This window comes from Camelus bactrianus, chromosome 9 (assembly GCF_048773025.1).
Source record: "Camelus bactrianus isolate YW-2024 breed Bactrian camel chromosome 9, ASM4877302v1, whole genome shotgun sequence".
In the NCBI taxonomy this organism is placed as follows: Eukaryota; Metazoa; Chordata; class Mammalia; order Artiodactyla; family Camelidae; genus Camelus; species Camelus bactrianus.
This window is the reverse complement of record NC_133547.1, coordinates 46,603,887-46,629,210: the sequence shown is the minus strand read 5'-3', so window position 1 is coordinate 46,629,210 and position 25,324 is coordinate 46,603,887. Positions and strand designations below refer to the sequence as shown.

The window sequence follows — 25,324 nt, the reverse complement described above, 5'->3', positions numbered from 1 at the left end:
TCACCAGTCTACCCTGTTTCTATGAGGAACTCATACTCTTAACATGAATGCTATCTGCATGTTGACAGTCTTTTATAAACTAATGGAATAATGATGAAAATGTCAGGTACCTGGCAGACAGAGAGAGGCCCAGATTTTATCAAATTACAGTCACTGAGAGATCCTTATTCTTTTATCTGGTCCTGTTTTAGTTGCTTCTGAAAAGGTAAGTTCACAATTAATTTTGATGTATCTATAATGTAAATTTCCTCATTTAAATTTTTGATCAAGTTAAAATCCACTGTGCCAGGAAGAATTAGATCTCAAGGATGTAAACTGGCTGCTATTTCAGGTTTTACTACCACCTATTTGATGCTCCATGGGTACAGACTTTTAAGTGTCCTGTGCTTTTACAGTATCAACAGATTAAACCGCTGTCTACAGTCTAGCTGATCCTACTCCTCAAGTCTCTTGGGCCTATCTTTGCCTGAGAATCACTTAAAGAGGGTCAGGTCAGATTCTAATGTGACGGAATGAGATCCAGTGATAAAGGCAACTTTTAAGCTTGAAGGTCTCAGAGGTGGGACTAGACTAGATCTCAGAGAGAACAGGCAGAGTCATAGTATAAGATTGTCACACAGGTCTATAGTTTGTTTTCTTAAAATCAGATGGCATGAAAATTACCCTTTAAGCAAACTCTTCATCTTTCCATGACATCAGGAAATGTGAAGATTAGCTGAACCAAAAGAAAGACTCTCTGAATGTGGGAGACCAAAGACTACCAGTGACTGTAAAAGCCAAAGCTGTTCTGTAACCAGGAAGATCTGAACTCTGTTGTCATCAGTGGGAACAAATGAAGGCTAAACAGACTGTTCGCTTAAAGAGCATCTTTATTTAATCTTCAATATACAATATTACCTTTACTTTATAAAAATTACATATGGAGGACATGACTGGAAGTCCGTTCAGGAGTGGCCAGTGGGTACCGATTTAGGGGGTTATACTTGCCCCACCTATTAGTTTAAGGAAAAATTATACCAAAGACCTAGACCAGTGAGATTGAGAAATAGCATTTTAACTTCCAAATCCAGTGTAAAAACTGGGGATGCTTTATTCAATTAATCCAACAAAAACTAACTTCCAAATTTTCTAAAAACTGACTTTTCCCAAGAAAGAGCTGAGCTTATCTCCACGGGGTTTTCTGGTACACAATCTGCAGGAGAATTCTGTAGCATCTGACAGCTGCAAGACATTTGTAACGATGTAAAATCCTCGGCATGGCAACATGTATGTAATGTGGACGTATGTCTCTGTGAATTCACACTTAACATTCACACTGAGCCGAAGCCATCTGTAAGGTATGCTGGACCTAGAAAGGCAACTCATTTATAATGTGTGCTTCCCCTTTCACTCCGAGTACAGGCTTCCCCTCCTCTAAAATTTCCAAATACAGTGAAATATTTGATAAACTTCTTAGTGGAAAATCTATTCCCAGGACAATTGGTACACTGTATGTACGCACTAGCACTGTTGTGTCATTTCACGAGTTCTGCTGGGCTCAAGGTTTAAAACGGGTAAGTCGTTAAACAGTAGAAGTGTAAGGCTGAGGCTGAAGATGCTTTAATTTAAACATGATGCAAACTGACATTCTGAAATAACATTATTGACTGGAAAAGGATTTGAGGCAAGTGCAAGAAAAGAAGATAGGGAACTCCTCTTTCGGACACATCTTTTCTCTGCACTCCTCAGCCTTAGGCTGCTCTAGAGGTAACAGGGGCGGTGCCCTTCTGCAGTCTGAAAAAGAACAGTGGTTGCCAAATGGCAACTGAGGCACATAACCCATTTTCTGTTGCTTAAAAATTTTCAAGAGATTGGTTTCTTCAGCACAAAGGTCAGAAATTCTATCATATTCCTGTCAGAGGCCTCTCAAAGTATTCAAGTGGAGGAACTTTTGCAGCTCCAGCAATTCAGAGTCCTGGCCCAAAGGTCACTGAGCAGACAGAATGTGGAGCCAATATACTATTTTGACACCGCAGGGACCCTTCCTTTTGCACACTCTGGAATTGTGGCATTAAATGACAAGGCAAGGATAAGGGCTGATAGCATACCCCACGAACAAAAAATATGCCTCTTTCCAGATAGCTGTATCATATTGAAACCTGAACAGATTCCAGTAGAGTGTATCTATCTTCAAGACAACAAATATATAGCTTTAGGTTACACAAAAACATACAATTGTACATACATACATCTTTTTGCTTTGAAAGTGAATTATGTACTCAAAACCCAGATAAAAGATGCATATCAAAGATTTCAAGGTCTTACACCAATTAAATTGGGATCAAGGGTTACCAACTATGATCTGTGGGCCAAATCGAGCCCTTCGTGTTTCAGTAAATGAAGTTTTGCTGGAGCACAGCCACGCCCCTTCCCTCACATAGTGTCTACACCTGCTTTCACGTCTCAACAGCACACTGAGTAGCAGAGAGAGACTGTACGGCTCGCAAAGCCTAAAATATTTATTATCTGGCCCTTCACAGGAAAGCGGGCTGATTCACTATAGATCACAAAGAACATGATCTGCATGAGCTGAAGGAACAGAAAGTCATCTTCACCAGTGTTCCTGAAACAGAGTAAGTACATTAAACTCCAGATCATATTTGGTTATTCAAATATCCTGCTTAGAATTTGTGCAGCCAAAACCAGTTAACAACTCCTGTTTGTTAATTAACAAACACAGACAGTATTAACAATGTCTCTGTGCACAATTATATTTATGTATATACCTATGTAAAGAGTGGATAAGATAGGAGCTAGCCAATTTGAGGGTAAGAGAACCTAAAGAAAAACAGGAACTCAAAAATACCATTACTAGGAACTGTTATTAGGAACTTAGAAATATTTTAGTTTTCTTTACATTTAAAATGGGGCCATTACTAGGACCCACAGCAGAGCATAAATCACGTACAACTGTAAATTTTACCCATGAATTATGTGACAAAATTTTTTGAATATAAAATAACCAGCATTTCTATAAAACATTAACTTTTAATTATGTAATTAAAGTGATACAGCAAAATAAGAATGTTTTTATTTATTTCTAAAGTAAATATTTTAATCAAAGTTGCATCAGAAATCAAGTATTTCTTTGACATTTCCCGAGGCGTTAGTTATTAACTACAATTATAGCTGTTAGCATTATATAGTAACACATTGTTTAAAATATATTATAAATCACTTCTTTTCTTCTTTAATTTAAATGAAATATAAAATTAAGGATTTTGTAACATGAATCGTACTGGAAAACATTTAAAATGATACGAACTACTCATACAGAAAATGCCACTGGAATCACAAAATGTTCTAATACTTGAAAGTGCCTAGCACAATGCGTGGCACACTTTAGGTCCTCTGTGTTTGTTCACTCACTCTCTCATTCACTCATGCATTCATTTGAAGAAATCCAGGCCTAAGGAGAAACTGCATGGTGAGAATGGCAAGCACAAGTTTTACCAACAAATTTGTAGTTTTGACAAAGATTTTGGCAATGGAGAATGGAGATGAGAAGTTCATGACCAAAATGTCAAACTACTTGGTTAGCATCTACCAAGTGAAGCCCTGGGTTGCCCGAGAAGACACCACAGAGAATCAGGGTCAACAGTCTACAAAAGGAATACATTCCTTCAATACTCAGGTTTGATTTTTACATATAAACATCTGCTCAAAGACAATAAGTTGGTGTCAGAGATACATAAAACAGCACATCTGTGCAACCCACCAGAAAGTAAGAACCCTGTGACTGGGTACTTACCTCTCTGCACTGAGACTTCTTTTTGGTTGGGGCCACATTCTCTTGGTTTAACAACTTTATACTGGTTTGAACCAAAAAGTGTGATTCTAAAATTCTAACAGAAAAATAAATATAGAAGGTAGAGGGGTGTTCAACATCTCTATTTTATTCTTTTGTGTCCCAAACGTTCTATCTACTCCGCCTGCTTGTGCCAAAGGCACAAAGTAATGTGTCAGATTTTAAGGAGGCACCTGAAAAGGAACATCTCTAGGCTCTTTGCAGAAGGTCTTATAAATGTAGTAAGTATTTAACCTGAGTAATAAGGATTACAAAATGCAAAAGACTGTAAAAGACAGAATGAAGCGAAGAATTGGAAACTAAGCAGAATATGGGATAAGGACTGATCTTGGAGAAAATAATTTTTAAAATCTGTAACAAAAATAAAGCATGACACTGGCAAGCCATTTGTAGCTGACTTAAATTTAATTGCCTTTGGTATTCGGAGAAGGAAAAAAAAAATGGAAGCATTGTTATAAGCTCTAGTTATCTCATCATCAGGGAAGGCAGGGAGATGGTGAAGACTCTTCCTCTGTCCCTCTCAAACTTTTTTGTTTGTACCAGAACTGGCCGTGACTGTACACTTCTCTGCCTTCTCTCAAGCTCAGTCATCTGAGAAATACAAACAGAGCACTTGGGGTGGGGGTTCTGTCTTCTCATTTCTTGAGAAGCTCCTGGGGAACCAAGGAGGCCCCTTTCCTCTGTATTCCTCTAAATGAAGTGAGGGAAGGTTCACTGCCATCTACACAACTGTTCTGGGTCTTTTGCCAAGTCAAGCTTTTCATTTTTTTCAGTGACTCATAAGTGGGCCTGTGCTATTTTTGGGAGAAAAGCTAACACTTTTGAGAACCAAATACTTTCCCTTTTTCTTCTAAAGTTAGTTATCTATCCTTCTCATTTAAAATTAAAAAATTTTCAACTAGTAAAAGATATTACAATTTGAAAAGATTTACTAAAATTTAACTCTCCTAAAGATTTAAATAATGCAACTGGCTCTACATCCTTGTTTTCTATGTACACTGAAAATCTTGAGGTGGTTATCATTTTATGGATCATTTGCTGAACTGTGAGGACTGTCTGACTACTTGTGGTAGAAGATGATCACCCTTAGAAAATATTTAATTACACTAATTTATTAAACCTTTTTCCAATTTAAACCCACCACATGCTAATAAAAGATTAAAAAGAAAAACTATCAAATAAGATAAGCCTTCAGAATTCTAAGATGGGCTTCCTGCACACTTTCATAAAATCTTGAAATTCTGAGTAAATATCAAACTAATAATACTGCTCCCAACTATTACTGTCATAGAAGCTGTCTGTATTAAATGTAAAAAAAAGTATCTTGCATTGTGACAGAAATTCAGGGGACAGAAAATTTATGCCTTAGATATTTATCTTATAGTTCTTGATAAAATTTAAGTTCTTCCCGCCAAAATATAAAGAAATAATAATTTCTTTAAAAAGGAATACCATTGCAAAATCTATTGATGGAAGAGAAAGCCACTTAGCTATATCCCAAATTTAGTGTAATATGATTAATTATACCACATTTTAACCACTAAAAATTATTTTGAAGCTATTCTGATTAATTCTTTTGATTTCTGTAAGTATTCTTAGAGGAAAAAAGAGCTGAATTTATTTTTTACATATTTGTGAAAAGCTCACTCTTTGATGAGATAATAAATAAAGGATCCCTGGTCCCAAGAATAGTTAAGGAAGTTTGACTGCATTTTGTTTCTGATTTAATAAATTATCTAAGTAATTTGGCTCATCAAGGTAAATTCAGAGCTGCACAATAGTATAGTGAATTTTGCCAAGCCACATAAAGAAAGTTATAAATTGAGGGATTCTACTAAGTTTATAATGAGGTTATAGTGGACAAAATTTACTTTGTAGATTTGCTGGTTTGGAAAAATAATCTCCTATCAACAAAACCAAGGCTTTCTCTTAGAACAGGTTTCAAGGCAACAAACTGCAGCATTTCCCCCGCTTTTGTCATGCTACCAACACTAGACTGAACAACATGCACAAATCCCAAACCCAGGCTCTTAAAAAGTGGTTATGATAAATAGCAGTTTCAAGGATTCAATATGGAGACAAAGACATGAAAAGTACTCTTTGTGAGATCATGCTCCCAGAGAAAGCAAGTTTAACCACAAAATTTCAATGGAATAGACTGAGATTTGAAATGGTTGCCCGTCTGGTCATCTAATGGGGAACTTGAAAATTCACACAGAGATAGGTACTCTGTTTCTTTTTCGAGTCTTCTTGCTGCCGATGCAGTTACACAGTTCTTTTGTTCTTGTTTATTTTAATTTATTCTATTATTAAAAATAGAGGAAAAAAAAGGATAAACAATGTATAAATATTTTGATTTGAGAGCTGCTCCACTTTGGGAGGAAACAAATATATAATTGGTTCCAAAGGCCATCTCTAATTCCTGCAAGGTGCTCCACACTCTCGGCTTATCCATAGGAAATCTAGCCTCCATATTCTAGGACTCTAAAAACAATCTAGTAGTTACAGGCATCATTTCTCATGTGACCATCTCGTTAAGAATCAAAGCACATCAGGTCTCTGTCCTGCACACACCAGGGTATGTTTTGGTCAGGTATAAAATGGAATCATTTCAAAGCTGAGATATTTACAAGGTGAAAAGTCTTGCGGGGAATAGTCACGTTTCACCCTGCCATGTTGACTTAAGAGGTCCAGGTTTTCAAAAGGCCCCTCTCCAGACTAATTTCTGTAGTGGTCCATGTAAACAAAACACAGGTGAGAATGGTCTTTCTGGAGCTGCTTTCATCGAACAGCAGGATTTCTTGAAAGTGTGGTGTTGGCTAAATGTAACACAGGCAGAGGGTGAGCCTCTGTATTAAATACCCAGTGGTCTAAAGGTAAAAGGTCATCACTGGAGAACAGCAGATACAAATATCTGAAAATAAAAGGGGGAAAATGAGTTTCAATTAGAATTCAACACGAAGATCATGTGATCTTAGTTATAACGGCAGAGGATACCAATAACCTATTTTGAGCAGCTTTGATAAAAAAAAAACGTATCAGAGAATAAACCTCAGTCATTCAAATGATTAAAAACACAAAAACAATGTAATCCAAAACAGTGCATACGAACAGCCAGTAAGATGAACAACTAAACCTCTAAAATATGACAATTAAAAAACAAATTCCACATACCTGTCTGAAGCACATAAAACAAGGCTGTAAAATGGCACAAAACAAACCAATTCATAATTTTTCAGATATTCTTTTAAAAATCAGATGTAATATTAATCGTATGTTTTAGCAGCTAACAGAGCTCATAGTATAACCAGAAATAAATTATTTCACATTTATTAATAAACACTGAGGAAAATAAGTAAAATACATTATTTGGACACAGTAAGGACTTTTACACACTCCTAATATATTATTTTTTGCAGTTCTTGGAGCAGGGATTACAAACTGTTAAATAAAGGTTTCAGAAACATTATGGATTTATAGGAGATTTAACAATTTATGTCTCTCTTAATTGGTAATAGCATTATTTATATGAAGGCAAGGACTCCTGACCTCTCCATGAATACTGCAAGCCACAGTGGTAACTTAAAAGTTAAAAATGATAGTTTACACACACAATGATTTTTAACTATAATATCAGGCAAATTCCAATCTGAATTCTATTAGGAGGTCATCAAAGTAAGCATTAAAAAACAACTATACAGAGTCAGGATATCTGGGTTCTAACTCCTCATCTTAGCAGTAACTAGTTGAGCCATACCAGGCTTCAGTGAAGAATTCCTTTACAGTATTTTAGCTAAACTTACTTTGGGTTGCTTATCAACTTATAACTGGCAATGATGGAATGGAGAGTAACAGCGCTTCTAATCTTACTCCTTGAGCCTAGGCCTTGAGATCTGCTTGACTTATTTATTCACCAGGTTACAGGCAGAGAAGTTGGAACTGAAAAAGACTTGGATGAACATAGCAAGAGCCTCTCTGTATGAAGACCAGAAGCATGAGCTGTTTGTGTCCTGGGCACAAGTAGGTCCAGGGAGCTATGTTCCGTGCAGTTCCATGTCTCTTGGTTGTATGTGGGCTCACGGATCAGGCTCACCCTAATCTCACCACTTCTTGGGAGAGGAGTAAGTGAAGGAATAGAAAGAGAAAATGCAACATCCTGCGAAATGAATCCTTTCCATGAGGGATGTTACAGAAGTATAAACACAATGTTGTAAGAATCGGTAAGATAATGAACGTGAAGGTTTTAGATAACAAAAGTGGTACTATTATTTTTAAATAATCATTAAAAAAAATACCCTTAATACTATTGTAGGGGGTTGATTAGTGCCGCTCCTTCCTCTGCCTCCTACCAATTCATGTCCACCTGGAGCCTCAAAATGCGACTTTCTTTGGAAATAGGGTCTTTGGGGATGTAATTAGTCAAGGATCTCAAGAGGAAATCATTCTGGTTTTAGGGTGCACCTTAAATCCAACAACTTCTATCTTTACCAGAGAAAGGCAAGAGACGTTTGGACCCAGAGACACACAGGGAAGAAAGTCATGTGAAGGTGGAGACAAAGACTGAAGTTATGCTCCCACCATCCAAGGGATACCTTCAGAGGAAATTGGTTTCAGACTTCTGGCCTCCAAAACTGTGAGAGGATAAATTTCTGTTAGGGCACCAAGTTTGTGGTAATTTGTTACGGCAGCCCTAGGAAACTGGCACACCTCCCACACTTGGGCTTTCTAGGACACCTCTGGGCCTTAAGCAGGGGTTTTAAATAAGACTGACCACTTCTTGGAGAGTCAATCTCTAGAAAGCAGAGGCCACACTACAGATATCCAGATACATTTAAAATTTTATAGCAAAATAAATGTTAGAAATTAAAGTAATAAAGCTAAACAATTCATGTCAAGGACATGGTACACTATTGTTGATTTAAGTTTAAGAATTTTAACCTGGATTTTAAAAATAGAACAACTGGAGAAGTGTGTGTGTGATCTTTGCTGTGAAAGTTGGGAAAAGTCTACAATCTAACTTAGGTATCAGACTACTAGATATTTTTTCTTCTCATAAAGATTTTAAAACTGTAGTTCAAAGTTAAAGATAATAGATGACAAATGGCATGTTGACAAAGGCCTGTAACTATATAAAAAGGTGCTGTTAAGTACTTCAGCTTTATTGGATGTCTTGCTTGCTTTTTAGAGCTATTTTCGGGGGGGTAATTAGGTTTACTTACTTATTTTTTGGAGGAGGTACTGGGGATTGAACCCGGGACCTCATGCATGCCAAACATGAGCTTTACCACTTGAGCTATACCCTCCCTGCACCAGAGCTATTTTTAAATACTATTCACATACATCTCTTTCATCTTCCTCTTATCTTTAAAGACAAGACATACAGAGGTGATGGTGCTAGAAGTCATCTCAATCTAAGTGTTGGTGGTAACCACCAAACAGGTTAAGTTTTACAGGAAGAACAGTCAATTAAGTCTGAGGAGAAACATTTAAGTGTCTATGGAGAAATGGTAAGGCTAAAAGAACCTTAAGTTAAATTGTTCTTCACTTAATCCTTTACGTTTATCAAATGAGCCTTGATGACTTTGTTTATTCTTTTTCACAACTACCAATGGCAATGCCCAGGGTATTATGGATAGATGTTACAACTCTAGAGGCTTACATCAGGGACTACAAATAACTCATAAGAAAACCTCAGATTGTTTGAAAAATAATTTACTTAAACCTTCCATTCCCTTGTACTCCTAATGTTTAAATAATGTCTTAGAAACAGACTCGTGAGAAATCAAACTAAACTGAAGACACTCAGTGGAAATTATTTCTAAAACCTCTCCAAAAGATCTGCCTTTCTCCACACTTTTTCTCAAATCTCAGAGTTGTTTCTTGCGGGAAAGGAGTAGGGAAGAAAAAACTATTGAAACAAATGTGGGTACATTATAGATTCAAATGTAGTTTTAAAAAGATGACCTGAAGGAGGCAGAACATTTCTGGTATCTGCAATGGTTTAGGCTTCCTTTATATAAGGAAGCTGGAGAAAATTCATTTTCCTCTGCCTTTAGGGGTCAAATAAGTTAGGATGATTTTCCTTTAGGTTAGAGGATACCTAAACTACATAAACAGTGGGGATTATCTCATATAACAAAAAGCCTAGAGGCAGATGATAACAAAGGTTGGTTAATTCAGTAGTAAAACATTGTCAGATCTCTGGGCTTTTAAAGATTAATGAAAAAATATTAAATTTCTTCTGATGCCAAAAGACCTTATCCCTTTTTCCCCTTATCTTAGGTCATTGCCTTGAGAAAACTTCCAATTGTCCCTTTGATTTGTATGTAAATCTTTTTAAAAGCTTCATAAACCTCTTGCCAGCTTTATAATCTAGGAATGTTTTTCTTTTTTGGGGGGGGGGTTGTTACTCTTTTATTAAGTAAATAAGCTCCATCAAATACAGCCATTGCCAAATCTTGAAAAACTTTCAGAGGCAGACAACAAGAGGATTGCATTTTTCTCTTGGTTTGCTTTTACTGTCTAGTTTACCACAGATCAGTTAATACTCATTTACATTAAATAACTCAAAAAAGCTAAACTCAGAGATTTTATTATGATCTTCTTGACATTTCTTTTTTTAAACATTTTTTATTGATTTATAATCATTTTACAATGTTGTGTCAAATTCTAGTGTTCAGCACAATTTTTCAGTCATACATGGACATATACACACTCATTATCATATTTTTCCCTCTGTGATTCCCTGTGCTATACAGTATAATCTTGTTTATCTATTCTACTATTTTGAAATCCCAGTCTATCCCTTCCCACCCTCCACCCCCCTGGCAACCACAAGTCTGTATTCTATGTTTATGAGTCTATTTCTGTCCTGTATTTACACTTTGTTTTGTTTGTTTGTTTTTGTTTTTTAGATTCCACATATGAGCAATCTCATATGGTATTTTTCTTTCTCCTTCTGGCTTACTTCACTTAGAATGACATTCTCCAGGAGCATCCATGTTGCTGCAAATGGCGTTATGTTGTCGGTTTTTATGGCTGAGTAGTATTCCACGGAGAAAATTTTTGCCAAATGAAACCAACAAAGGCTTGATCTCCAAAATATATGAGCAGCTCACACGACTCAATAAGAAAAAAACAAACAACCCAATCCAAAAATGGGCAGAAGACCTAAACAAGCAATTCTCCAAGGAAGACGTACAAATGATCAAAAGGCACATGAAAAAATGCTCAATATCACTAATTATCAGAGGAACGCAAATCAAAACTACAATAAGGTATCACCTCACACCAGTCAGAATGGCCATCATTCAAAAAACCACAAATGACAAATGCTGGAGAGGCTGTGGACAAAAGGCAACCCTCCTACACTGCTGGTGGGAATGCAGTTTGGTGCAGCCACTGTGGAAAACAGTGTGGAGATTCCTCAAAAGACTAGGAATAGACTTACCGTATGAATCAGGAATCCCGCTCCTGGGCTTATATCCAGAAGGAACCCTACTCCAGGATGACACCTGCACCCCAATGTTCATATAGCAGCACTATTTACAATAGCCAAAACATGGAAACAGCCTAAATGTCCATAAACAGGTGACTGGATAAAGAAGATGTGGTATATATTTATACAATAGGAATGTTTTTCTTAAAAGGCTCGGGAGCCATGCCTTTGAAATGTAAACACCAGAGAAGACAGCACCCCAATCTCCTTGTCCCTGGAAGGTTAGGTGCCTTTCTCCAAGCTCTAACTACCCACTTGTTATAAAGATAAAAAAGAGTTATTATTTTTCTCTTGGATAAAGGCAACGAATATAGATGGCCACCCAATTACCAAATGAATTTAGAATGAACTATGTAGAATGAACTATGTATAGCAAGTGATGCTGTCAAGAAAGTGCCCTTGACCCTTGAACAATGTGGGGGTTAATCCAAGTTCTGTATCCACAGGCCCTCCCCATTAGTCGTTCCTCCACGTCTGCGGATTCAACCAACCTCGGGTATGTACTACCATAGTATTCACTATTGGTAAATATCCACGTGTAAGTGGAACTCACGTAGTTCAAACCCGTGTTGCTCAAGGGTCAACTGTGCTCTCAGATTAGGACAGTACATCATTTATCTTCAGATCATGTATGTAACTGATTATATCTGCCTCGTTATATAGAAAGGTGAGATTTCTTTCTGTTTTTGCAATCTGCCTGTGATGCAAACTGTAGTCTGGTTTAATGCTTTTTCAACAATAAAAATGTTTTCTTTCTCTGCTGCATGTGTGGGGAGGATTTTCTGAGTTGACAGGAGATTTTGTTTCTAATTTTTTCCCCCAATAATCATAATTTACATGATTTTCTTGACTTTCTCCTCATAATAATAAGATGTTCCGTGCACTGTATCTCCACATGAAAAGTCCAAAGTCAGAAAGTAAAGAGACGTATCTTCAGGTGTGGGTATATTTTGACACTCTACTAGGTATGTAGTGGTATCTCATTGTAGTTTTAATTTGTTGTGCTAATGATGTTGAGCATTTTTTCAGGATCTTAGCTTTTCAGTACAATGCCAGCTATAGGTTCTTCACATATGTCCTTTAGCAGGTTAAGAAAGTTCCTTTCTATTTTTTGTTTGCTACGAGCTTATTTGTCATCCTTACACCTTCTTTAAAGTGACGTGTCTGTTAACTCTTTTGCCTAGTTTTAAACTGGTTGCACATTACCTTATTGTTGAGTTTTTAGAATGTATTACATAATCTAGATACAAGCCCTTTAGCAAATATATACTTTTAAAAGATTCTATTTCAGTGTGTGACTTGTCTTTTTATCATTTCATTACATTTTCTCTCATTCTCTTTCAAATGTCTTTCAAAGAGAGATGTTTTTGATTTTTAGACCAATTGATCAATTTGTTCTTTTATGGATTATGCTTTTGGTATAATACCTGAGAAATCTTTGCCTAGCCCAAGGCCACAGATTTTCTCCTATGTTTTCTACTAAAAGTTATATATTTTTAGGTTTTAAATTTAGGTCTATAATCCACTTTGAGTTGATTTTTGTATATGGACATAGAAATCCAATGATTCTAGCAGTTTTTGTTGAAAAGCCTACCTTTTCTCATTGCACTGCCTTTGTACCTTTGTCAAAAATCAGCTTGCCTATATACACACATATACGTATATGGGGTTCCCCCCCAGATTCTCTTCTGTTTCATTGATGCTATTTGTCTACCAGTTACTATTATCTATTACACCAATACCACCTTGCTTTGATTATGACAGCTTTATAACAAATCTTGAAATCAGGTAGTATTAGGTTTTCAACTTTGTTCTTTTTCAAACTTGTTTTGGTTATTCTAGGTTCTTTGCATTTCCATATGAACTTCAGAGTTTATTAATTTCCACCAAAAAAGGCCTCCAGGGATTTTACTGGGATTGTATAAGTATAGATCAACTGAGGGAGAATTAACAGTGTAATGCTGAGTTTTCAGGACCACACACAAAATGACTCGCTCTCCATTTATTTAGGTCTTTAATTTCTCTCAGCAATATTTAGTTTTCAGTGTACAGGTCTTATATGAGTTTTGGCAAGATTTATCCCCAAATATTTCATATCTTTGTGCTTTTATTATAAGTGGCATTTTTGTTTTAATTTCTGCTCCTTCACTGTTAGTATATACAACTGACTTTAACATATTGATCTTCTACTTGCAACCCTGCTAAATTCACTTATTAGTTCTAGGAACTTCTTGAGAAACTCCACAGGATTATTATACAGTACAATCAATAGCCTCTTAAAAAAAAAAGAGGTAGTTTAATTTCTTCCTTTTCAGTCTGGATGTCTTTTATTTCTTCTTCTTGTCTGACTGTGCTGGTGAGAACCTCCAGTACAAGGCTAGATAGAAGTGAATAGATATTCTTGTCTCATTCCTGATCTTAAGAGGCATTTAGCAGGATCTTAGCTTTTCAGGACAATGCCAGCTACAGGTTCTTCATATATGTCCTTTAGCAGGTTAAGAAAGTTCCTTTCTATTTTTTGTTTGCTAAGAGTTTTATCAGAAATGGATGTTGGATTCTCTCAAATGATTTTTCTCTGTCTACTGAGGTGATAATAAGGTTTTTCTCTTACAGTTCATTGACTGATTTTCAGTTGTTAAGTCAAGCCTCCATACCTGGAATAAACCCACTTGGGTCATGATGTATTATCTATTTAATATGTTGTTAGATTTGATTTACTAGCATCTTTTTAAGCTATTTTATAGCTATGTTCATGAGGGATTTTAGTCTTATTTTCAGTGAGCTCTCTGCTGTCATTCTTACATTTGCTCCTTTTGTCTAACTTGTCTTTCTCCTCTGGTTGCTTCTAAAATTTTTGTCTTTATCACTATTTTTGAGCACTTTGATTACAAAGTGCCTTGGTTGAGGTCTTCTTCATGTTTCTTGAAGTTTGTTCAGCTTCCTCATATGTGGGTGTAGTGTTTACATCAAGTTTGGAAAGATTGTGGCCAGTTTTTTTTTCCTTCATCCCTCCGTCCTTCCCTTCAGAGAGACTCCATATATATACATACATGTGCAGTTGTTACACAGCTCACTGATGCTCTTTTCATTCTTATGATTCTTTTCTTTGCTCATTTCGATTTCTACTGTTATGCCTTTAACTTCACTCGTCTTTTTTTCTGCAATGTCTAATCTGCTCTTAATCTTATATGGCATACTTTTCCAATTCAGACACTGCAGTTTTAACTTCTAGAAGTTTGATTTGGGTTTAATATCTTCCATGTCTCTACTTAACTTTTTGAATATATAGAATATAGTCATAATAATTGTTGTTTGCTAATTCTAACATGTATGTAAGTTTGTAGTTTCAATTGATCATTCTCATGATAGGTCATGTTTTTCTGCTTCTTTGCATACATGATACCTTTGAGTGGATGACAGGCATTGTGGATTTTACCTTGTTGGTTGCTGGATATGTTTTTATTACTATAAATCCTGAGTTTTGCTCAGGAATATAGTTACTGGGAAACAGTTCGATCCTCTCAGGTCTTGCTTTCACAGTTTGCTGTGCAGACCCAAAGCCTGTAGATTATCCCCCACTACAGGCAGGACTGTCCTCAGTACTCCACTCAGAGTCCTGTGAGTTAGGAGTTTTCTCAGTCAGGCAACTGAAACCAGGTACTGCTCCTGGTCCTGTGCGATCATGATAAATTGAACCCTTTAATCCCTCACAGGTGATTCTTTCCTTTAACTCAGGCAGTTTCTTCATTCTGCTGAATGCTCCAGGGGGCTCTCCTGGGTTCTCTCTGTACAGCTCTCCCTTCTCTGCTACTCTCCTATGAACACTAGCTATCTTGGCTTCCTTGGACTCACAGCTCCATCTCCTCAAGGGATCTGCTAGACTGTGCCTCAGGGCCCCCTCCCCGTGCAGTAGACTGGAAACTCTATCAAGACAGCAAGCTGGGGCAAAAGCAGGGCCCTACCCAGTTTATGCCATGTCCCATCTCTCAGACACTACAGTCCTTCACTGCCTCTTGTCCAGTGTTTTGAAAACCATTGTTTCATACACAGTTTATCTGTTTGTTTCAGAGGGAAGGGTAAATCTGATCCCTGATATCCCACCTTGCAGGAAACAAAAGCCCTGCTCTTCCATCTTAAAATACGTTGTCAAATGATTTGCTGAACACCATTAACTATGTTTATGGAATCCCTTACCCTCTAACAGTAACCCAGCTCAAAAAGAACGTGCGATGCTGTCCAGCAAGAACTTGTTCTTAGGCACCCTCTCTGCTCTTCCTGATCACTGATCCCTAAGAAAGGCTTCATACCACGACTTTCTAGAATTTCATGAAAATGGACATTAAATTAATCTATTTTTATTTTTCTCAATCCAACCTTTCCCTTCTTTAAAGTTATATAAATCTGTTCTGTTTCTCTCCATCATTCCTGAAAGAACATTAATATTGATTATAAAATCACATTTGTAGTAGTATCTTGATATGTAATTTCTTTGGATCCTGGCAATCATTTAAAACAAGTTACTTCTGTCCCTTTGGGGCTCCAGTTTCCTCTCAGTCATATCTGTTTTCCCTTCATTACATTCCAGGGCAAGCTATAGGGGTTGGAGTTAAAGTACAGATGCTTTGGCATTTTATCTTATGATTCCCTTTGTAGCACACCATTGCTCCTCTAAGTTTCATTGTGGTAAAAACATGTAACATAAAATTTACCATCTTAACCGTTTTTAAATTCAGTAGTTAAGTATATTCACATTGCTGTGAAACGTATCTCCAAAACTTCTTCATCTTGCAAAACTGAAACTCTATACCCTTTAAACAACAACTTCCTTTTTGTCTCTCCCCAGCCTCTGGTAAACCACCTTCAACTTCCTTTTTGTATGAATATGATTATAAATACTTCACATAAATGGAATCATAACAGTATTTGTCTTTTTGTGATTGGCTTACTTCACGTCACATAATGTCCTCAACGTTCATCCATATAGTTGCTGTCCTGATTTTGATTCTAGACACCTATCTTCCATTATTTCTAGTGAATATTCTTTAGTCAGGCTAGTTTCCTTACTGTCTTTTTAAAGAAAGGTAGAATTTATTATCTCAAGCGGGATCCCTCTTTTCATGAAATGACTTTCTGCTTCCCATCGCCTATTAATATCTTATATATCATTTAATATCATTTCGATCTTTTTTCATGACCACTCTAGCTCACACCAAAGTTCTCTTCTCTGAATTTCCAAAACATTTATATTCTATTTAGCATCTGACTATGTATACTTTGCACTTCTACTGAATTTGCCCATGACCAGAAGAGATTTCTTAACTAGACTACATGCTCCTTGTGAGTAGAGAACATGTTTCATACACTTTAATTTTCAAATAGCACAATCCTGAGAAGAGAGCAGCTACTTAATAAATACTTATTGACTTGACTTAAGTTTGTAAAACAGCCTCAGGGTTAAGTGAGCAGAGAATAGCAGATAACAGGAGATTCAGCGCTACTTTTCTCATCCAGCTGAAAAAACACTTTCTCTAATGGTAGAAAGTTAACTTTAGGATACAGTTACAGACAAGAAAAAATATAAAACATAAAAGATAAATGGAAGAGAATAGTGGCTTTGTTTTTGAGTCTTCCCTCTTGAACTATTTTTTCCTGTCAAAGAATCCTGACCTCGACCATCTATCTCACTGATTCTTCCTCTCTCACAACTTTATTACTCAGATACTTTTGATGACAAACCTGAGTCATACTATTCTTGATGCTTTGTTGACAAAACCATTACCAGAACTGCCTTTGAACTTACTTCAAAACCTTGTTCACTAGGGAATTAGCTTTAATGGTCTGATAGCTGGCTAACTATACATTCATTTGCTTACACTGAGAATAACTTTACAGGCAAAGGAAGATAACAGTAGCTATGAAAAGAAGGACCGGAACTACTGGAGGATGTGATAACATCAGTCTCCCAGACAACAGTTTACTAGCTTCTTCCCCTCCTTCCTCTACTCCTCAATATTTTATTATGAAACTTTCAAACCTACAGAAACTTTAAAAGAGTTTATAGTGAAACCCATATATACTTACTTCCTAGACACTACAATTAACATTTTGGTATGTTTCTTTATCACAAATCTATTACTCTATTCATGTATTACTAGCTTCTTCATAATACTAAAATATTCCCCCTAGAAAAAGCAGCTAACTAGCAAACCCAGCTAATATCGAGAAAAATATGCTTAGTAAAATTGCTTGCAAACGGAGAAATAGAAGTCTCACTGGAATTTTTTTTTAAACCAGGACAAACTTAGAACAATAAACTTCATGCAACAATTTTACTTGAGTTTGGAGAGGAAAACTGTTGCCACAGATTTTAGCTCCTACAGTTCTTTCTTTGCCATCTTTGCTTTAAGAAGCACCAAGATTTAAAACATTTAGAATTTTATTTAGTAGCAAATTAGATGACATTAGATACTTTAAAGGGAAGAATTAAAAAATTCCTAGACAGGAAAAATTAAGAGCAAGCCACTTATGTGTAGCCAAATGGTAGACATAATTTCTTTTTTCCTTTCAAAACCGTATGACTAATGGATCACCAAAAAGTGAATAAACAAAATGTGAAGTGAATAAACAAAATGTGACATTGCTATACAATAGAATACTTACCGAGAGAGAGGAATGAACTACTGATACATGCAACAACACTGACTGAGCTAAAAAAATATGCTGAAAAGAATGCCAGGCAAAAATAAGTATTTAATGCATGATTCCAATTCTATGAAATTCTAAAACAGGCAACCTATAGTGCCAGAAAGCAGCTATGTGTTCAGGGTTGGGGTGGAACTCATTGCAAGACTAGGATGGAAATGTTCCATCTTACCTATGGCATTAGTTACCCAGGCTTACATATTTGTCAAAATACAATGAACTGTACACTTAGAATACTTCAATAAAGCCAATTTTTAAAGTTAAGAAAAAAAGACTGATAGAAAAGGAAAATAATCTTATTATGTTTTATTGCTACATAACTACAATTTGAGTTTTAGCTCCCTCTACTGTAGCAAAAGAAAACTGGCAAGGATATTTCAAGTACAGAAGTTTGGAAACTGAAAAAAATGCTTATTTAAATAGTGCAAGTAGAACTCACTCAGTGTGTGTGTGTCCCCTAGTGTCTATTATCTGGATTGCACTGACACTGTGGTTAAGTCCTAACCTGTTGGGTTAAGACCTAATAATGGTCCTTCATTGTTACCATTTCAGGACACTGGACTACATGAATACAGCAGTTAAGCAATCATTTGCCTACCTGATCTCATGGTACACTAGCTGCTCCTTTTCAGTATAGGAATTCCTTGCTCCCTGACTGCTTCTGTAAGTGGTCTACTGAGTCACAGGTGTCAGTGATTCTCAAAGTGCAATCCTCCAGACCAGCAGCATCAGTATCACCTTCAAACTTGTTAAAAATGCAGATTCTCAGAACCCACTCTAGACCAACTAATCAGAAACTGCGGCAACGGAGCCCAGCAATCCGTGTTTTGAGAAGCTTTCCAGGCGATTCTGGTGCATGCCCAAGTTTAAGAACCGCTGCGCTAGGTTTATCAACTCTGTGTGACTCCTAACACCGGTCAGTCTGTGCTGTTTCGGCTTCACTCCTTCACGTGGGCATCTGAACCTTCAACTCTCTACTGAAAACAGATCAACTGCCCCGACTCCCCCACTTTTCACAGATTGACTTGGGCCATTTCCTCTTGCTTTATCAATTCCTTGGCTCACTCATTTTTAGCTATATTCTAGCACTAACTGAATTCTGAGTTCAAGCCCTGAGCCTCAAGCAGGAAATAAGTCTATTATTCTCTTCTTCCTACTTCAATTTTTGTAAGATTTTAAAAAATTGCTGCTTTAAGTCAACTCTGTCTCTTGGAATCAAATGATTCAATCTTTTATTCCACAAATAATACTGAAACAAGAATGTGCGGCCCCACCACTGATGCTGGGGATACAACAACTCACATAAAATCGCTGCCTGCCTGGAGTCTATATTCTAGGTTGGGGGAATGATGCCTGAGGAAATCCTACAATATGTCAGAGGAGAGGTGCTATGGAGAAAATTAAACTAAGGGAAAATGAGGGACTAAGGGGGCAATTGGAAATTTCATATAAGATAATCAGGAATGTCCTAACATACACCTAGAAATTATAAAGTGATACAATTAAAAACTACTGCTTAAGACCTGAAACTGTAAAACTCCTAAAAGAAAACAGAGAAAGAGTTCCTTGACATGGGTCTTGGTAATGACTTTTTGGATATGACACCAAAAGCAAAAGCAATGAAGGCAAAAATAAATAAGTGGAACTAGATCAAACTAAAAAGCTTCTGCACAGCAAAGAGAAATCATCCAAAAGATGAAAAGGCAACCTACAGGAGAAAATAAAAATATATAAAGAACTAGTACAACTCAATAGCTAAAAATCAAATAATCCAATAAAAAAATAGGAAGAGAAACCAAATAGACATTTTTCCAAAAAGACATACAAATGGCCAACCACCGGTACATGTGAAGATGCCCAACATCGCTAATCATCAGGGAAATGCAAATCAAAACCACAATGAGATACCACCTCACACCTGTTAGAACAAGTATTATCAAAAAGACAAGAGGTAAGTGTTGGTGAAGATGTGGAGAAAAGGAAACCCTGTGTACTGTCGGTGGGAATGTGTATTGGCACAGCCACAGTATGGCGGTTCCTCAAAGAACTAAAACTAGAACGAATGTATGATCCAGCAATCCCACTTTTGGGTATATATCCAAAAGAAATGAAAACAAGATATCAAAGAGATACTTGCACTCCCATGTTTACTGCAGCATAAGCCAAGCTTCACAGTAGCCAAGATAAGCAAACAACCCAAGTGTCCCTCAACAGATGAATGGATAAAGAAGATGTGTTATGTGTGCGTATGCGTGTGTATATATATGCCACACTGTTTATAACAGCAAAAAACTAGAACCAACTTAGATATCTATATATACACACTAGTCATTCAGCTATGAGAAAAGGAAAGCTGCCATTTGCAACAACATAGATGGAACTTGAGTGCATTACGATTAAGTGAGATAAGTCAAAGACAAATATTGTTATGATATCCATATGAGGAATCTAAAAAAGCTGAACTTGTGTAGAAACAAGAGTAGAATGGTGATTACCAGGGACTGAAGGGTGGGGTGGGGGGGATTGGGCAGGTGTTAGTCAAGAGGTACAAATTTCAGTGAGAAGACAAATTCTGGGAATCTAATGTAGAGCACTGCAATAACAGTTAACAAATGCTGTATTATATACTTGGAAAGTTGCCAAGAGAGTAGATCTTTAAACGTTCTCACAACAAAAAAGAAATGGTAACGATGGGACGCGATGGAGGTGTTAGCTAGCATTATGGTGGTAATCACATTACAATATACAGGTGTATCGAGTCATCCCCTTGTACACCTTAAACTTACACAATGATATATGTCAATTATATCTCAATAAAGCTGAAAAAATACTACGTAAGAGCAGGGTACAGATGCAAATGGCCAACTGTTTTTTTCTTACATAACAAAGGCTAAAGATTTATTCGACACATTTATTGAGTACCTCACTTGTGTGCTAGGGAGGTGAGAAGAGTTAAAAGGAAAAGTCCTTGCAGTTATGAAGCTCACATTCTACTGGCGGAGACAGATAAAAAATAAGCATATATGTCAGGTGGTGACAGTGCTATGACGGAAAATAAAGCAGGCCAAGTGGAGAGAATAATGGAGTACAGATGATACACACATGTAGGGCATATTTTCACAGGCAAGGGTTCAAAAAATATAGCAATTATAAACGAGGGAGAGCGTGAATGCAATGTGTAAGTTTCTGGCTGTCAGGATTACTCTCTACTACATTTACAGGTGTATCCCTGGCACATATGACTGTAGTGTGGGTTTGAGGAGCCTTGTGTGTAAGCGGTCCCACAGGTGCAGTCACCCTCTTGTCACCTTTCACAGCACCTCAGTTTAATGAAGAAAGAAAGAAAAAAACAAAGCCTCAAGCTCTTTGAATTCTTCCCTTACCGTTAAATGAGCATGGCTCTAACAGCTGAAGATGGGCCTTTACGGGAAACAGCCCCTCCTGCCCCTCACCTATTCCTCACTCCCATACTCAGTGTCTCATTCCCAGGTGACAATTAGTTGGCTAGAGATTTGAAACTTTTCTCTAAGTCTAAACTTAGATTATGTTTTGTTGTAATGTTTTGTACCCTTCTGTTAAAGATACATAGCTGGCCTTTTTTTTTTAACTAAATAAACTATAGCCTTTCCTCTGGTCTCTGGGGGATGTGAGCTGATGGTCTTTAAAAAAAAGTACCTGTACTTTATAACAATAAGCATATGTTGGATGAATTATTTCATATTTTACATTGTATCATCACTATATTTTGATCACTATTTTCTCAATAAAGAAATAAAGCTCAGATCTATAATAAAGAGCAAAGAGGTAGAATTAAGAATCCCAGGAAATTATAATAGTTTAAAGGGGTGAGCAAATGTTGACTTTTCTTTTTTCCAAATGCTAAATTTTTATTCTCATTTATTTCCTAAGAACCTCCGATTGACTTTTAATCTGTGTTCTTAAACTATAGAAAAAAAAGTGATTTATTCTGAGTTTATTCCAAATCACTTAAAATTCAAAATAATTTAAAATAGACTTTAAAAAAAATTCTGCTCATTCAAACCTTACTTCAAGTATTATCTAAATGTTTCTTTACTTCTCAAATACTCTCTTGATTTGAACATTTACAGTTAGTTAATTTTCTGAAACACATATATTTTCCCCAAATTTCCACAGCTTTCTATCTGTGAGTTTTGTATAGAGTTAGCTCCCTAGGCTTATTTTGTTTAATTAAAGTTATCACAATTCAAATGCTTATGCCCTTTGACCCAGCCATTTTACTTCTAGAAATCTAATCAATATTTATATTCACATAGGGAGCAGAGATATATGCAAAAGGGAATTCACTGCCACACTGTTTATAACAGCAAAAAACTAGAACCAACTTATACACCTACAACAGGGTACTGATTAAATCAATCAGGATATATTCCTTGCTGGATTCATATATGTCTACATGTAAACTTTTTCTAGACAAAGAGTAAGACAAAAACATGCAAGTTTCAGAATAGCAGGTATATGTGATCGTACATGTGGGGAAAAAGTAAAAGGCTACTAAAGGATACACATTATAAATTTGTATGTTTGTATATGCCCAGAAAATTTCTAAAAGGATACATCAAGAACTGTTTAATAATACAATTAATTGACCCTTGAACAACGTGGGGGTTAGGGGCCCTGTCTCCATGTGCAGACAGAAATGTGTGTGTAACTTTTGACTCCCCCAGAACTTAACTACTAATAGCCTAATGTTGACTGAAAGCCTTACAGATAACATCGCTGATTAACATATTTTGTATATTACATGTATTATATACTGTATTCTTACATTAAAGTAAAACAGGGAAAATAAAGTGTTATCAAGAAAACCATAAGGGAAGAAAATATACATGTACAGTACCATATTTATCAATACCATAAGTTTATGTCATCTGTTTATAAGATGAATTTGCTGTCTGTACCTACATCAGTATTGTATATGATACGAAATAGTGCACATGTCGTATGTGTTACTGACACTAGACATCAAAATTGGAAGATAATGTGAAAAAGAAATTCATATTTATTTACAGGTATAAAGATTCATGCACTGATAACAAAGCAGCAGCAATATGACTGCTTAATGGTAGCCTAGTGTGCTTGATATGATTGCCTCACAGTAGCCTAGCCTATACACAAATAAATAAATTGGGAAATATTCATGGCATAGAGTTTTACAATCATATTTGTAATACAGAATTAGAAACATTGCTACATATTTCTAAAAACCACTATCTGTGGTGATAGGCTGATACCCAGTTTCTCCAATAATGAGAGAGGGGCATGCATACTGCACAGTAATTCTTTGAGAGCAAGTTATAAAATAGTAAGAAGACTAACACATTATTAATTTTATTTTAAACATTACTCATCTTATGCCGATGTAAGGATAGGGTATCCACTTCGGTACAAATCTTGCACACAATGTTCTTTCTACACAATGAATATGTCAATGATGATGACACAAAACGTCACGTACGGTACAGTTCTTGCCATACAGTTATTAGATTTTCACAAGAACACGCACACACGCACAACAGACACAGTTATTAACTGTATAGCACGATGATCTATTCATTAAGTGGAAGTGGATCATCATAAAGGTCTCCACCTCACTGACTTCACACTGAGCGGACTGAGGAGGAAGAGAAAGAGGCGGGGCTGGTCTCGCTGTCTCAGAGGTGGCAGAGGTGGAAGCGGGGGCAGGAGAGGCAGGCACGCTCAGCGTAGCTTTACAGAAATACATCATGACTTCTGACTTTTCTGCTTTTTCATTTCTCTAAAAATGTTTCTATGTGGTACTAATCCTTCTTCCGCTGTTTGCTTTACTTTCAGTGTCCTTATCTTAGAAGGTCCGTGTCGTAAAAGAAGTCAAAAGCAGTCTTGAATAACTGGAACCTTTCTTCAAGACTGTGTAAGGTCAGTTTGTTTTCTGGCACAGCTAGCTTCTTCTGTCTTCCTCCTCATTATCTGCCACTGGTTTGGAAGCACTAGTCTTCTGCTAATTCCTCTGGTGAGGCATCTAATAGCTTTTGAATTTCTCCAAGAGGTATATCTTGAAATCCTTCATCCCCCTCCTTTTTGCCATATCCACAATCTGTTTCATGATTTCCTTAACTGGCTCTGTCATAAATCCTGTGAAGTCACGCACAACATCCGGACACTGTTTTCTCCTGCAGGAATTTATTGTTTCAGGCTTGATGGCTTTCATGGCTTTTTCTTTAACAATGATGGCATCTTCAATCGTGTACGACTTCTAGACTTTCATGATGTTCTCTCTGTTGGGTTCTCTTCCACAGCACTGACCATCCTTTCCGTAGAGTACCATGTATAATGAGCCTTAAAGGTCCTTATGACCCCTGATCTAGAGGCTGAACTAGAGACGTGTTTAGGTGCAGGCAGACCACTCTGATACCTCCGGTGTTAAACCGGTGTTCTAGGTGGCCAGGGGCAGCATTGTCCAGTAACGAGAACTTTAAAAGGCAGTCCTTATTGGCAAGGTACATCCCGACTTCAGGGACAAAGCATCAACGGAACACTCTAGGAAAAGAATTCTCCTCCAGGCCTTTCGGTTATTGTACAACCAAAAGATGTTTTGCATGTGTTTACCTTTCCTCTTCAAGTCTCAAGGGTTAGCAGTTTTATAGATAAGGGCAGTCCTGATCACAACCTAACTGCATTTGCACAAAACAGTCGAGTTAGCCTATATCTTAATGCTTTAAATTCTGGTACTTACTTCTCTTCCTTAATACCAAATGTCCTCTATGGCACTTTTTCACAGAATAGGGCACTTTCATCTGCATTAAAAACCTGTTCAGGCAGATACTCTTTCCCTTCAATGATTTTCTTAATAGTGTCTGGGAACTCGTCTGCTGTCTCTTGGTTGGCAGAAGCTGCTTCTCCTGTTGTGTTATCTTGACATTTTTCAAACCAAATCTCTTTCTAAAATTATCAAACCATCCTTTACTGGCATTAAATTCTCCAGCTTTAGGTCCTTTACCTTCCTTTTGCTTTCAGTTGTCAAAAAAATGACTTTGCTTTTTCTCAAATCATGTGAGTCTATAGGTATGCCTCTTTTACAGCAACTCTACACGGATACAAAAGCTGCACTTTCAATACAAGACAAAAAGGTATTTTGCAAAAAGTGCAAGGTCCTTGTGCCTGCTGATGTAGCTACAGTGAAAGCTTCATGAATTTCCTTTTGATTCTTTTTTTAAAAAATCATCCTTACATTGGATCCATTTACTGTGCAATGGTGA

General features: G+C 36.7%; 1 protein-coding gene across 4 annotated transcripts in view; it reads right to left on the bottom strand.

Annotated features, from left to right (window-relative positions):
* MAN1A2 (mannosidase alpha class 1A member 2) overlaps positions 1 to 25,324 on the bottom strand; it is a 149,153-nt gene that overhangs the window by 5,541 nt on the left and 118,288 nt on the right. For 2 of the 4 annotated variants that reach the window (XM_010968097.3, XM_045505857.2), the window contains exon 13: positions 852 to 6,761. The exons of the other annotated variants lie outside the window; for them this stretch is intronic. In XM_010968097.3, the coding sequence (XP_010966399.1) occupies positions 6,629 to 6,761 (133 nt within the window). In that variant the 3' untranslated portion in view covers positions 852 to 6,628. Of the gene's footprint in view, positions 1 to 851; positions 6,762 to 25,324 lie in introns of those variants that run through there. 4 annotated transcript variants of the gene reach the window in all.